Raw genomic sequence first — 12,834 nt, 5'->3', positions numbered from 1 at the left:
GTAAGGTGTGCTTCCACCCAAGTTAGGAGAAGGACTGCCTCTGTGTGAAGAGATTTGGACCTGGTGCCCCCCTGGTGGTTCATATGGGCCTTGGCGGTTGTGTTGTCTGTTCGAATCAAGACATCTTGATGTTGAATCTGGTGCTTGAAGGCTAGGAGCGCCAGGTGAATGGCCCGGAGCTCGAGCCAATTGATACTGTGATTGGCTTCAGATGGGGACCAGGAGCCCTGGGCCAAGAGATTGAGGTACTGGGCCCCCCAGCCTGAGACGCTGGCATCGGTCGTGATGATGGAGTGGGGAGGATCCAGGAAGGGCTGCCCCTTGGTCAGGTTGGAGTCCAGAAACCACCAGTTCAGAGAGAGACATACTGGTGGAGGGAGTTCCACTCTCTTGCGACTCCTCAGGGAGATGGCGGCCTGATGTGGAAGCAGGAACCATTGGAGGGAGCAGAGGTGAAGGTGAGCCCAGGGAACAGCTTCCAGGGAGACCATCAGACCTAGGAGTTGTCCCAGGGAGAGCAGTTGAGTCGACTTGGAATGAAGGGTTTGGCGAATCAGCGATTGGATCTTGGTGATCCTGTCCTGGGGAAGGAAGAGGCAATCTGAGAGGGTGTCTATGGCCACCCCGAGATGCTGTAGTCTGTTGAAGGGAGTCAGATTGCTTTTGGAGGTGTAACCCTAACCCTAACCCGGGTTAGGGTCCAGGTCTGCTTGATCCAGGTCTGCTTGGGCTGACTGAGGGGAGGGTGACTGGATAAAAATGTCATCCAAGTACCCAAAGATCCTTATCTTCTGGAGGCGCATGTGTACTAGTAGAGGAGTGAGGATCTTTGTAAATATTCAGGGGGCAGAGGAGAGACCAAATGGAAGGGCGGTGTATTGGTAGTGGGAGCCGTTGTAAGAGAAACGAAGAAAACGGCGATGATCTGGATGAATTGGGACGTGCAGGTATGCCTCTGTCAGGTCGACTGAGGCTAGAAAGTCCCTGTGGCGTAAGGCCTCTGAGATAGAACAGACCGTCTCCATGCGGAATCTGCGACATTTGACAAATTTGTTCAAAAATTTTAGATTGAGGACAGCGCGCAGTGAGCCGTCCCGCTTGGGGATGGTGAATAAGATGGAATAAATGCCATGTCCCTGGTGTTCCTTTGGAACCCGTTCTATGGCTGAGATGTGAAGGAGGTGGAGTACTGCCTGCAGCAGAGCTGAATGTTTGCGGTGAGACCGGGACCGAGGGGCTGGAAGGAAGCGACTTCTAGGACTTGAAATGAATTCGATCTTGCAGCCATTTTGGATGGAGTCCAGTACCCAACAATCGGAGATGGAGGAGTCCCACGCATGGAAATAATGGGCTAGGCGGCCCCCCACGCGATGGGGCAGTGAGTCAGGAGGCCTGCCGTGGCTTAGGCGGTTGCCCAAACTGCTTGTTGGTTGAACTGTGAGGGTTGAAACATTGTCGATTCCACTGAGGGTGGGATGTATGGAAATCGTGGTCTCTGGGCTTGAAATTCTGGCGAAAGGAACGAAAAGGCTGGAAGTTTTTGCGGTTCTGGCGTTTATCGTCTCTGCGAAAGGAAGAGGGGAGAACCTTCTTTTTCTCCTTTGTGTCGATGAGGACCTCTTGGAGGACCTCATCGTCAAATAGTTTGGAAGCCGTAGAGGGCACAGCGATCAGGTTTGTGCAGGAGGTCTGGTCCACTTGCCAGTGTTTGAGCCATAGGGTACGTCATGCAACGATGTTAGTCGCTGTGGCCCTTGCCCCGAAGCGCACCGAGTCCAGGGTAGCATCAGCAATAAAGGCCTGGGCCTTCTGGATTTTTAATGCAATCAGGCGTTGGCGTGCTGGTTCGAGGGGCGGAATTTGAAGCAGTTCGTCAGACCACAGGAGGACTGCCCTGGAAAGAATGGAGGCAGCAACAGAGGCCTTGATGGAGATCGATATGGCATCAGTGTTCTTGTGCAGCTGCGCTTCCAATTTTCTTTCTGTGGGGTCCTTAAGGGAGGACTCCCCATCTCTTGCCAGAATGGCCCCAGAGGTAAGGGCGGCCACCAGGCCATCGACCAGGGTGGTCTGAAAAAGGGCTGTTGCTGAAGGAATGAAAGCATACTGCTTAGAGACGATAGCCACCATTTTCTTGGAGGAAGCAGGGGCTTGCCATTCCTGTTTCACAACCTGAAAAAGTCTCAGGAAGAGGAAAAAGAGGTTGGTTAGATGCAGCAGTAGGAAGCACCAAAGATTCTCTAGGAGGAGGAGGAGGAGCTTCCTTAGGAAGGTCTGAATGAAGGCCCAGGGTGTGCAGGGCTTTCAGGAGGAGCTGAGAAAACTCTTTGGGCGGCAGGAGCCTGCGGGAGGATTAGGATGAATCCGATTGCTGGCCGTCAGACCACTCGCCCTCTTCGCTGGGGGCAGGGTCCTGAATAGGGATTCTGGAACCCGAGGCGGGTGGTAGTTGAGATGAAGGCCCGGCCCAAGGGGCCTGTAGTGGTAAAGTGGGAGCGAGTTCCACCGGCACTTCCGAGGGGGGAAGATGAGAATCTGGGGAATCATAGTCAGAGATATCAGAAGAGCATGGATTAGAATGGCAGTGGCCACGTTTAGATGTTCTTTTGGATTTTTTGGCCTTGCTACGTTTGGATACCCTCTTTTTCCCTTTAGACCTGTGGGACCTCTTAGGATTGCCAGGGGTCTCTGATGAGAAAGAGGAAGAATCCCCAGAAGGGGGAGGCATCTCTTTGCGTTTGTGCTTTTTATGCTTTGCCTGTTGGGGCTTGAGGCTCTCCAATGATGCATGCATTGCCTCCACAAACCAGGCTTGCCAGGCCACAGGCATGTCTTGGGGAAGGTCTAGGCTCACTGGGGCAGGAGTGGAGGGGAGCCTAGCAGGATTGGATGGGCCCAGGAGAGGGGAGCCATGAGGCGCAGGACTCACCAGTCTGGCTGGATGGTGGCTGTTGGCCTCCTCATGAGTAGGTGTAGCCACTAATTGGTTGACGGTCACTGCTGAGGCCTGCCGCGTGGGAGGGATCAGCAGGAGAGAGTCAGACTGGCCTGTTGCTACATGGCCAGCTGGCCGCGTCGTGGAGGGGCTGCATGCCAAGGAGCCCAGGACGTTGGCGATAGAGGAGGCAGGCAGCAGCATTTCCCTCTCCAGTGGACATAGGAACATAGGAAACTTCCATATACTGAGTCAGACCATTGGTCTATCTAGCTCAGTATTGTCTTCACAGACTGGCAGCGGCTTCTCCAAGGTTGCAGTCAGGAATCTCTCTCAGCCCTATCTTGGAGAAGCCAGGGAGGGAACTTGAAACCTTCTGCTCTTCCCAGAGCGGCTTCATCCCGAGGGGAATATCTTGCAGTGCTCTCACATCAAGTCTCCCATTCAGATGCAACCAGGGCAGATCGTGCTTAGCTATGGGGACAGGTCATGCTTGCTACCACAAGACCAGCTCTCCTTTCCTCTCGGACCCGCGGGGGGGGGGGGGGGGCGCTCAGCTGGGTGGCGGATGGCCTTGGCATCTGAGGGGGAAGCCTCCTCCAGCTCCACAATCTTGGCTTCCTGGAGAGCTGGGTCGAGGGAGAGCGGGCGAAAGCGCTTCTGCGTCCTGGTAAGGGACGTTAGCTGAGCTTCTGCAGCTCTCTTCTGAGTTCCGTGGCCGTCCCGCCCCAAAAGAGAGTCTGGTGCCAGCCGCAGGGGCTGCGGCAGATCCAAAGACCCGGCATGGACTTAAGGGACCTGGATGATCCGTTTAGGCTGTGTTTGCTGAGTTTTCTTTGCCTTGTGCATGTGAATGTGCAAAATGCCCTGATCGCTCTGCTCTGTATGAAAGGGGAGGAGGAGAGGGAGGGAGGAGACCGAAGAGTAGAAATTTGAATGAATAAATCCTTAAAAAAAAAAAAAAAAGATTAGACAACAAATAAAGGCAGAATGGACAAACTGGGAATGGAGAGACTGAGAAATGAAATAAAGGAGAAAAAAGCTCGAGTGAAGAGAGGTAAGGAAGAAGCAGCTAGCTAGGAATAACCTTCTCTGGAGCGAGGCAGGACAAACAAAACTTGGAGGGGTCATCCTTCCCCGCCTTTTAAAGGCTTTGCTTAATTGACTGTCCTCCTCTGGAGCGTGCGGGCAAGGATAACTAACGTGAGAGGTCCTCACCCGACAGCCGAGAATTAGCAATCATGGGATAAGGGGACAAGTTCATGTGTGGATTGCTAACTGGTTGAAGGACAAGAAACAGAGGGCAGGAATAAGTGGACAGTTCTCTACATGAAGGGAAGTAAGAAGTGGGGTACCCCAGGGATCTGTACTGGGACCAGTGCTTTTTAATTTATTCATAAATGATATGGAAGTTGGAGTAAGCAGTGAAGTGGTCAGAGTTGCAATGACACCAAACTATTTAGGGTAGTTAAATCCAAAACCAATCGTGAGGAGCTCCAAAAGGATCTCTCCAAACTGGGGAAGTGGGCAACAAAAATGGCAGATGTGTGGCAGCTGTGAAAACAGCAATTCTATGCTAAGGATCATTAGGAAGGTGACTGAATATAAAACTGCTATTATAATGCCCTTATACAAAACTAGGGTGCAGCCATATTTGGAGTACTGCGTACAGTTCTGGTCACCATACCTTAAGGAGGACATTGTAGAACTGGAAAAGATGCAGAAGAGGGCAGCCAAGATGATCAGGGCCTAGAGCACCTTCCTTATGAGGCAAGGCTACAACACCTGGGGCTTTTTACTTTAGAAAAAAAAATGACGGAGGGGAGACATGAAATTGGTCTATAAAACAATGCATGGTGTGGAGAAAGTGGATCGAGAAATTTTTCTCCCCCTCACATCACCCTAAAACCAGGGCTCATCCCATGGAACTAGAGGATGGGAAATTTAGGACCATTCAAAGAAATACTTTTTCACCCAATACATAATCAGCTTGTGGAATTCTCTGCCATAAGATGTGGTGACAACCAACAACCTGGATGGCTTTTAGAGAGGTTTGGATATATTCATGGAGGACAGGTGTATCATTGGCTACTAGTCCGATGGCTAAAGGCCACCTCCAGCCTCAGAGGCAGGATGGCTCTGAATACCAGCTGCAGGGGCGTAACAGCAGGAGAGATGGCATGCCCTCAGCTCTTTCCTGTGGGCTTCCCAGTGGCACCTGGTTGGCCACTGTGTGAAACGGCATGCTGGACTGGATGGACAATGGGCCTGATCTAGGAGGGCTGTTCTTATGTTATGTACATATATAATACACTTAAGCTGCTCAATTTGCATAATGTATACAGGTTTCAGAAATGGTTCATGGACACAATGGTGACATTTTAAAACATATACATTTATGTATTAAGAAAATGTATATAGAGGTTTTCAGAACCAGTTCTTAAAGTAGTTTACAAAGCAAAAGGAATGAGAAGGCAGTTCCAAAGTAGCTTGCAATCTAAAAAGAAATAAGGAAGACACCAGGAATAGCCATTGGGAGAGACATACAGTAGATGCACTCTGTGCAGCACTGCCTAGCAACAGGAAATTACACAAATGGGAAGCCAAAATGAAATGTTGTGGTGTACCCCCAGTCTACCCACTCAGGAGTGCTCCTGTTTACAGCTCCAGGCAATCTGGAACAGAAGTTTTGTAGTATAGTTTGAAGCTTGTGGTACAGTGGGAATCCATATAATTCTCTAAGGCATACCCATGGCTAATCCCATGTGTGGCAGCTCTCGCGGGAGTTTGCGAACAGCTTCTGGGAGTTGCGAGAGCTGGTGAGGAGGGAGAGAGACCGAGGAAGAGGAGGAGGCGCCATTGTGAGCCACCAAGGGCAGCCAAGCAAGTGGCAAAAAGGAGGACAAGAGCTGGCAGAGGGGACGGAGGCAGTGAGGAGGTCAAAGTGGCTGAGCAGTCAACAAAAATAGGCTGCCAGGCTCCTCGTGAGGACGAGAGCTGGTGGTGAGGAGGATGGTCGAGGAGGCACCACTGCAAGCGGCTGAGCAGGTAGTGAGAACGGGGCCGCCGGCCTTCTCGCAAGGAAGATGAGAGCTGCCAGCAGAGAGGGAGACTAGCTGAAGGGATGTGAGGAGAACTGGCTGAGCCCTCAAATGGAGGAGGAAGGGAGAACTAGGGTTGCAGATGCTCTGCACTTGGGTCAGCTAGTACCTTTTAATTTTTCACCCTCTTGAAAGGTTCCCCTGTTGTGCTCTATATTGCAACGGAGTTCAGGTTTTCAGGGATTGCTACCAGTCTGAAACCAGAGCATTTTATTGCTAAACAGTGGGGAGGGGAGGCTTCTTGAGAATGGAAATTTTATCCCTCCTTAAACACCACTGTACGGTGCAGGAAGGGAAGCATTTAAACTAATTGCATGCACTCCCCTGCCACAATCCTAGTCTTTTGGTCTTTTTAAAGATTTCCCTTTTAATTTACAAACCATTTCTACCAACCTAGGGAGTTCTCCAAGTATATAGAAACCACTGCCTTTTGGGGGGTGATCCCTTTTCAGTTCCAGCGATACTACTACTACCACAATAATATTTATATACCGCTTGTCAACCAAAGTTCTCAAAGCAGTTTCCATAGAAAAATAAATACATCAAGAAGGTGGTCCCGTCCCCAAAGGGCTCACAATCTAAAAAGCAACATTAGGCAGATACCAGCAACAGCCACTGGAGGGATGCTGTGCTGGGGTTGGATAGGGCCAGTTGCTTTCCCCTCGCTAAATATAAAGAGAATCACCATTTTGAAAGATGCCTCTTTACTTAGTTAGCAGGAATAGGCGCTTGACCATCTAAATGAAGTACTACACAGAATAATTACAACATATCTGAAGCTCTCTATTTGAGGTTATTGCCAACAGCTAGAACACGCCCCCCCACACCACCCCCGCAAGTGCTAGAGAAACAGAAGGCATAAGATCTACCTGGTGTGTCTGTAGGCCAATGATGGAAGAATAAGCTTGGATAGTGATGAAGATCTCTGGTTGGTAGATAATGTCTGAGCCTGGGATTTGAAAAGGTTTTAACAATCCCACTAAGCACCGGGAGAGGGCATAGAATACTTCATCAAAAATGATCTCCCCTGTAGAGTCATCCTGAAGGAGGGAAAATTGAAAGAGAATTAAACCTTTTGTCCAACTTGTCTCAGTGAAATGTCTTCAGCTACTTGGAAGTAAGCTATACATTGTATTTTGAAGACACAATGTATCATACTCTCAGTCCAAGAAATCAGGGAGTACCCAGCACCAAAGTCCATGTATGAATGCCATCAAGACAGGAAAAAGCCCCTAGAAGGCTCTTCTGTGGAACTCTTAGCCCTTTTGAACTGACCTAGAAGAGGAAGCTTTCTAATAAAGGAGAAGACAGGGTGAAAGAAACACCCAGGTTGGAAAATTAATATACTTACCACAATCCCTGTAGAAGGACTCAAATCCAGTTCAATTACAAATCGGTACTGGCGTGCAAGGAAAGTGACTTGTGTGGAAGGCACTAGGAGGTAGGGCCTGGGCTGCACAGGTTCATCAGGTTGCCAGCTGTTTGGCAGTATACTGAGAACATCCAACTCATTGTCTGATTTCACCTTCAAAAGACAACACACAACTGAAGAGAGGCAGGACTAAAAGCAAAACAAAGGCTAAATGAAAACCAAGAGGCATTCTGCAGATGCATTTTTCTCCCTGGAGTCATATCAGACCAAACCTTTAATGTTTCCCCCACTGTGAGGGTTCCTCATTCAGAGTCTGCATTCAGCTTACTCACCAGTTCTGACTCAGGCACCGCCCAGATAACTTGATGCAAGCGGCTGAGAAACCAGGCCAGGCGCACGTTGCGTGAAATCCGATAGTCCTTCTTCATTAAAAGAAAGGCCTGCCCGGCCTCCTCTACCTACAAGCAAAGAAAGGGAATGATCATTTTGAAGGACTGACAAAAAGAGAAGGACACTAATTTTCTATTTTGTTAAGGAGAACTCTTTAGCATTTATTGGGCTTAAAATATGAAATACAAAATCTCCATACAATAGTATTGATTGCCACAAGATGGCAAAATAGTCAAAGGATGGGAATAACAATAGCTCTTAGCCAAAACTGCCAAGAAATTGTCTTTTACTCAAGCTGTTTTTTGACCTTATACTGCCAGACAGACTGACCAGAACTGTATCTTTCACAATTGCCTTATGATGCTGTATGGACTTAAAGAACAAGAAATACAGATTAAGGAATATGGCATCTTTGATTGGATCTGGTGCTGTGCAATCTAGAGCATGATTGTGTTTGCTTATTAATTCTACTGAAGTGAAAGAACTGGCATTCAGAAGGCTAGATAAACAGGCAGAGAATGGGATTTGACAAAGGAAATGGTCTAAGAACATAAGAACAGCCCTGCTAGATCAGGCCCAAGGCCCATCTAGTCCAGCATCCTGTTTTGCACAGTGGCCCACCAGATGCCGCTGGAAGCCACAGACAGGAGTTGAGGGCGTGCCCTCTCTCTTGCCATTTCTTCCCTACAACTGGTACTCAGGGGCACCCTGCCCTTGGTGCTGGAGATGGCCCACAGCCCTCCGACTAGTAGCCATTGATAGACCGCTCCTCCATGAAGTCATCCAAACCCCTCTTAAAGCCATCCAGGTTGTTGGCTGTCACCACATCCTGTGGCAGAGAGCTCCCCAAGTGGATCACGTGTTGTGTGTGAAAAAGTACTTCCGTTTATTGGTCCTAGACCTCCCGGCAATCAATTTCATGGAGTGACCCCTGGTTCTAGTGTTGTGTGAGAGGGAAAAGAATCTCTCTCTCCACTTTCTCCACGCCATGCATGATTTTATAGACCTCTATCATGTCTCCCCGCAGTCATCTTTTTTCTAAACTAAAAAGCCCCAGGTGTTGTAGTCTTGCCTCATAAGAAAGGTGCTCTAGGCCCCTGATCATCTTGGTTGCCCTCTTCTGTACCTTCTCCAGTTCAACAATGTCCTTTTTAAGATGTGGTGACCAGAATTGTAAGCAGTACTCCAAGTGTGGTCGCACCAAAGTTTTGTATAAGGGCATTATAATGTTAGGTGTTTTATTTTCAATCTCCTTTCTAATAATCCCTAGCATGGAATTTGCCTTTTTCACAGCTGCCGCACATTGAGTTGACACTTTCAACGAGCTGTCCACCACAACCCCAAGATCCCCCTCCTGGTCCGTCACCGACAGCTCGGATCCCATCAGCATATAATTGAAGTTGGGGTTTTTCGTCCCAATGTGCATCACTTTACGCTTGCCAACACTGAACCACATTTGCCATTTTGTCGCCCACTCCCCCAGTTTGGAGAGATCCTTTTGGAGCTGCTCACAATCCGTTTGGGATTTCACTACCCGGAAGAGTTTGGTATCATCTGCAAATTTGGCCACATCGCTGCTTACCCCTGCTTCTAGATCATTTATGAATAAATTAAAAAGCACCAGTCCCAGTACAGATCCCTGGGGGACCCCACTTCTTTCTTCCCTCCATTGTGAAAACTCTCCATTTATACCTACCCTCTGTTTCCTGTCTTTCAACCAGTTAGCAATCCACACATGTACTTGTCCCTTTATCCCATGACTGCTAAGTTTCCTCAGGAGTCTTTGATGAGGAACTTTGTCAAAAGCTTTTTGGAAGTCCAGGTAGACTATGTCAACTGGATCACCTTGATCCACACACTCATTGACACTCTCAAAGAACTCCAAAAGATTGGTAAGGCAAGATTTACCTTTGTGGAAGCCATGCTGGCTCACTCCCAGCAGGGCCTGTTCTTCTAGGTGCTTTACAATTTTATCCTTGAGGATGCCATCTGGCCCTGGTAATTTGTTAGCTTTCAGTTTTTCCAGACAGTTTAGAACATCATCCCTTGTCACTTCTAATGTTACAGAGAGTGACAGATTACTAAAAACGAATTTAGACATCCTCGATAAATTTGCCTATCAGCCATGAAGGCTATATAGAACTTTGGGGGCAAGAGGCAGTTTGCTACTAAATATCAGTTGCTCATTAACAACAATAAAGGAAGGTTATTGCTTTCATCTCCTCTTTTTGTCCTTCCCAGAGGCATTGGGTGCCACTGTGGGAAGCAAGATGCTGGACTAGATGGACCTTTGGGCTCTTATGCTGTAGTTCATATTTTGTGTTTAACAGGGTTTTTTTTTTATTATTTTATCTCTAGAGAGAATAAATACTTGGGATACAAGTATGCTAACCACTTAGGTTTTTGTAAATGCTGAAGTCTGAACAAATTTGTTGAAAAGTAGTATATAAATATTTGTATTGGTATTGTTATATCTAATGATGCAATGAATTATTTATTTAAATAATAATAAAGAAGTCCCAGTGAATTCAACTTGATTTATTTTTGTTGGCATGAATGGAATGGCAGGCTGATAATTCACCAAAATGCATGCATATTCTAAAAGAAAGTCATCCGAGACCTAATTTGTATTTCTTATATTGTTACCTGTTTTTATCATGAGTGTCAGGTATACTGATATTTAGCTGGATGGACAGTTAATCTGACTCAGCAAGGCTGGTCTTATATTGTAGTGATAAGTCTCTGAGCATTAAAATAAGATTGACTTTGTCAAAAAGCTTTTGACAGAGTTCCCCACCAAAGACAATTGAATAAGCTTAGCAGTCATGGGATAAAGGGACAGGTTCATGTGTGAATTGGTAACTGGCTGAAGGCCATGAAACAGATGGTAGGGATAAATGGACAGTTTTCACAATGGAGGGAAGAAAGAAAGGGGTCCCCCAGGAATTTAAAAAAAAAGCACTAAGACCAGTGCCTTTTGATTTATTCATAAATTATCTAGAAGTTGGAGTAACTAGCAATGTGTCCAGATTTGAAGATGACACCAAACTATTCAGGGTAGTGAAATCCAGAACAGATTGTACTTATACAGATCTATGGTGTGGCCACATTTGGAGCACTACATTCAGTTCTGATCACCATGGGAAAGATGCAGAAGAAGGCAACCAAAACCATCATGGGCCTGGAGCATTTTCTTTATGAGGCAAGGCTACAGCATCTAGGGCTTTTAGTTTGGAAAAGAGGTGACAAGATATAGGAATATAAAATTATGCATGTGGTAGAGAGAGTGGATAGAGAAAATTTTCTCCCTCCCTCAACACTAGAACCAGGGGTCAACCCATGAAACAAAAGGCCAGGAAATGTAGGAGCGAGAAAAATGAATTATTTTTTCATACAGCCACAAGATGTGGTGATGGCCACTAGCTTGGATGGCTTTAAAAGGCACTTAGACTCATCCTCCTTGAATTTTCTATCAATTGCTACTAGTCTGGTGTCTATAAGCTAGGGATGCATGCACCCGAATGTTATTCGGTGCCAGCAGGGGTAGTACTTTAAGGGCGGGGGAGGGTGTACTCATCCCTCCCACCGCATTTCCCCTGCCCGCGCACTGTTATTTTTAAGCCCCTCTGGGCAGCAGCATTCCTCCCTGCCACCCCGTTTCCCTCATCAGCTGGAAGTGCCCAGAAGTAGTGACCACGCATTTGCCCGTTGCGTGCACGCGCCTGTCTGCCATGCACGGGCACACTCGCGGTCGCTACTTCCGGCCGATGAGGGAAATGGGATGGCAGGGAGGAATGCTAACGCCCAGAGGGGCTTAAAAATAATGGAGCACCGGCGGGGGAAATGCGGTGGGAGGAGTGAGTACACCCTCCCCCGCCTTAAAAGTACCACCCCCACCGGCACAGAAACGGCTCCCTTTAAAATGGCCTCCAAAACATTTCGGCCTCAAGCCTACTATAAGTCACCTTCAGCCTCAGAGGCAAGATGCCTCTAAATACCAGCTGCAGGGGAAGCAACAGCAAGATAGAGAGCATGTCCTCAGCTCTGGCCTGTGGGCTTCAGAGGCATCTGGGTGCCACTGTGTGAAACAGGATGCTGGGCTAGATAGGCCCTGGGCCTGATCCAGCCAGGCTGTTCTTATGTACTTACTAACAGAGTACACTGCCACATGCATCTACTACCCCAACGAAGGGAGCAGCAGGCCTATGGGTGTGTGGGCAGTGCCAGTGACAATGACTAGGGACATACAGGCCTCGGGATACTAACACCCATGTGACACCGATACTCATAAACAAGCATTTCTCTTTTTTACATGGGAGCATATACTTCCTCAGTTAGACCTTCTCTAGCAACAGATCTCCTCAACCTAAGCATTTTGCCTGCCTCAACCTAAGCATTTGCTGCAGTCACTTTCCACTGCAGGCACCTGCCTGTGGTGGAAATGCTCTCTCCTTGTAGCACCCTGTGGGTACAGCTGTGCAAGTAGATTGGCAAAGGATGGACTAGGCGGCTTTTTAGACAACTCCAGCTCTAGGACTCTTCCCCCTTCCACGCTCCCTGTCCCTCTCTGCATGTCACGTTCAATAGCTAGGCTGGCAGTGGGATCGCCCAATCTTACAGGAATTCCCCCTGCAGCTGGACTCTCCCAACCTGCAGGCACACCCGGCCGCTACAAGCAGGCTATTTCTCTCGCATACAAACTCGCACACTACACGCACCCCAAGCAGGGGGCTTGCTCCCGCTCCACGCTCCTCTCACGGGAGACCCCGCATCCTTGGCTGCTAAGCCTGAGAGCTCGCAACCTGCCACCCTTATGCAAACCTCCCAAGGCAGCCCGCAAAAAGAGCAGGTAGTACCTCCGAGTCGGATGTCTCAGAGGCCGCCATGGCAGGCAATATCCAGCTCGGTCAACTTCAGCCTCACATGACGCGCTGACCCGGAAGAGGAAGCTAGGTAGGCGAAGTCCCGCCCCACCGCGGAGGCGTTTTGGTGGTTGGCTCCGGTTACCGCGACCATGCAGGTGAAGTGAACGAGTG

The 12,834-nt window shown here is 48.4% G+C and overlaps 2 protein-coding genes across 12 annotated transcripts in view; one reads left to right on the top strand and one right to left on the bottom strand.

Annotated features, from left to right (window-relative positions):
• Positions 1–12,784, bottom strand: part of SZT2 (SZT2 subunit of KICSTOR complex) — a 152,033-nt gene extending 139,249 nt beyond the window's left edge. For 6 of the 10 annotated variants that reach the window (XM_053245426.1, XM_053245432.1, XM_053245430.1 and 3 more), the window contains exons 1-4: positions 12,655–12,784; positions 7,741–7,866; positions 7,388–7,561; positions 6,906–7,076 (exon numbers count right to left, since the gene is read on the bottom strand). In XM_053245426.1, the coding sequence (XP_053101401.1) occupies positions 6,906–7,076; positions 7,388–7,561; positions 7,741–7,866; positions 12,655–12,684 (501 nt within the window). In that variant the 5' untranslated portion in view covers positions 12,685–12,784. Of the gene's footprint in view, positions 1–6,905; positions 7,077–7,387; positions 7,562–7,740; positions 7,867–12,516; positions 12,595–12,654 lie in introns of those variants that run through there. The other 4 variants (XM_053245431.1, XM_053245433.1, XM_053245438.1 and 1 more) reach the window with 4 other exon arrangements.
• The window catches only part of MED8 (mediator complex subunit 8), a 29,600-nt gene continuing 29,454 nt past the window's right edge, over positions 12,689–12,834 (top strand). The window contains exon 1 of one of the 2 annotated variants that reach the window (XM_053245446.1): positions 12,689–12,818. In XM_053245446.1, coding sequence (XP_053101421.1) covers positions 12,813–12,818 — 6 coding nt within the window. In that variant the 5' untranslated portion in view covers positions 12,689–12,812. The remainder of the gene's footprint in view (positions 12,819–12,834) is intronic. The other variant, XM_053245448.1, reaches the window with a different exon arrangement.

The sequence above is a fragment of the Hemicordylus capensis genome, chromosome 4 (genome assembly GCF_027244095.1).
Source record: "Hemicordylus capensis ecotype Gifberg chromosome 4, rHemCap1.1.pri, whole genome shotgun sequence".
Classification (NCBI taxonomy): Eukaryota; Metazoa; Chordata; class Lepidosauria; order Squamata; family Cordylidae; genus Hemicordylus; species Hemicordylus capensis.
The sequence above is the reverse complement of the archived record's forward strand: the minus strand, read 5'-3'. Positions and strand labels throughout refer to the sequence as shown.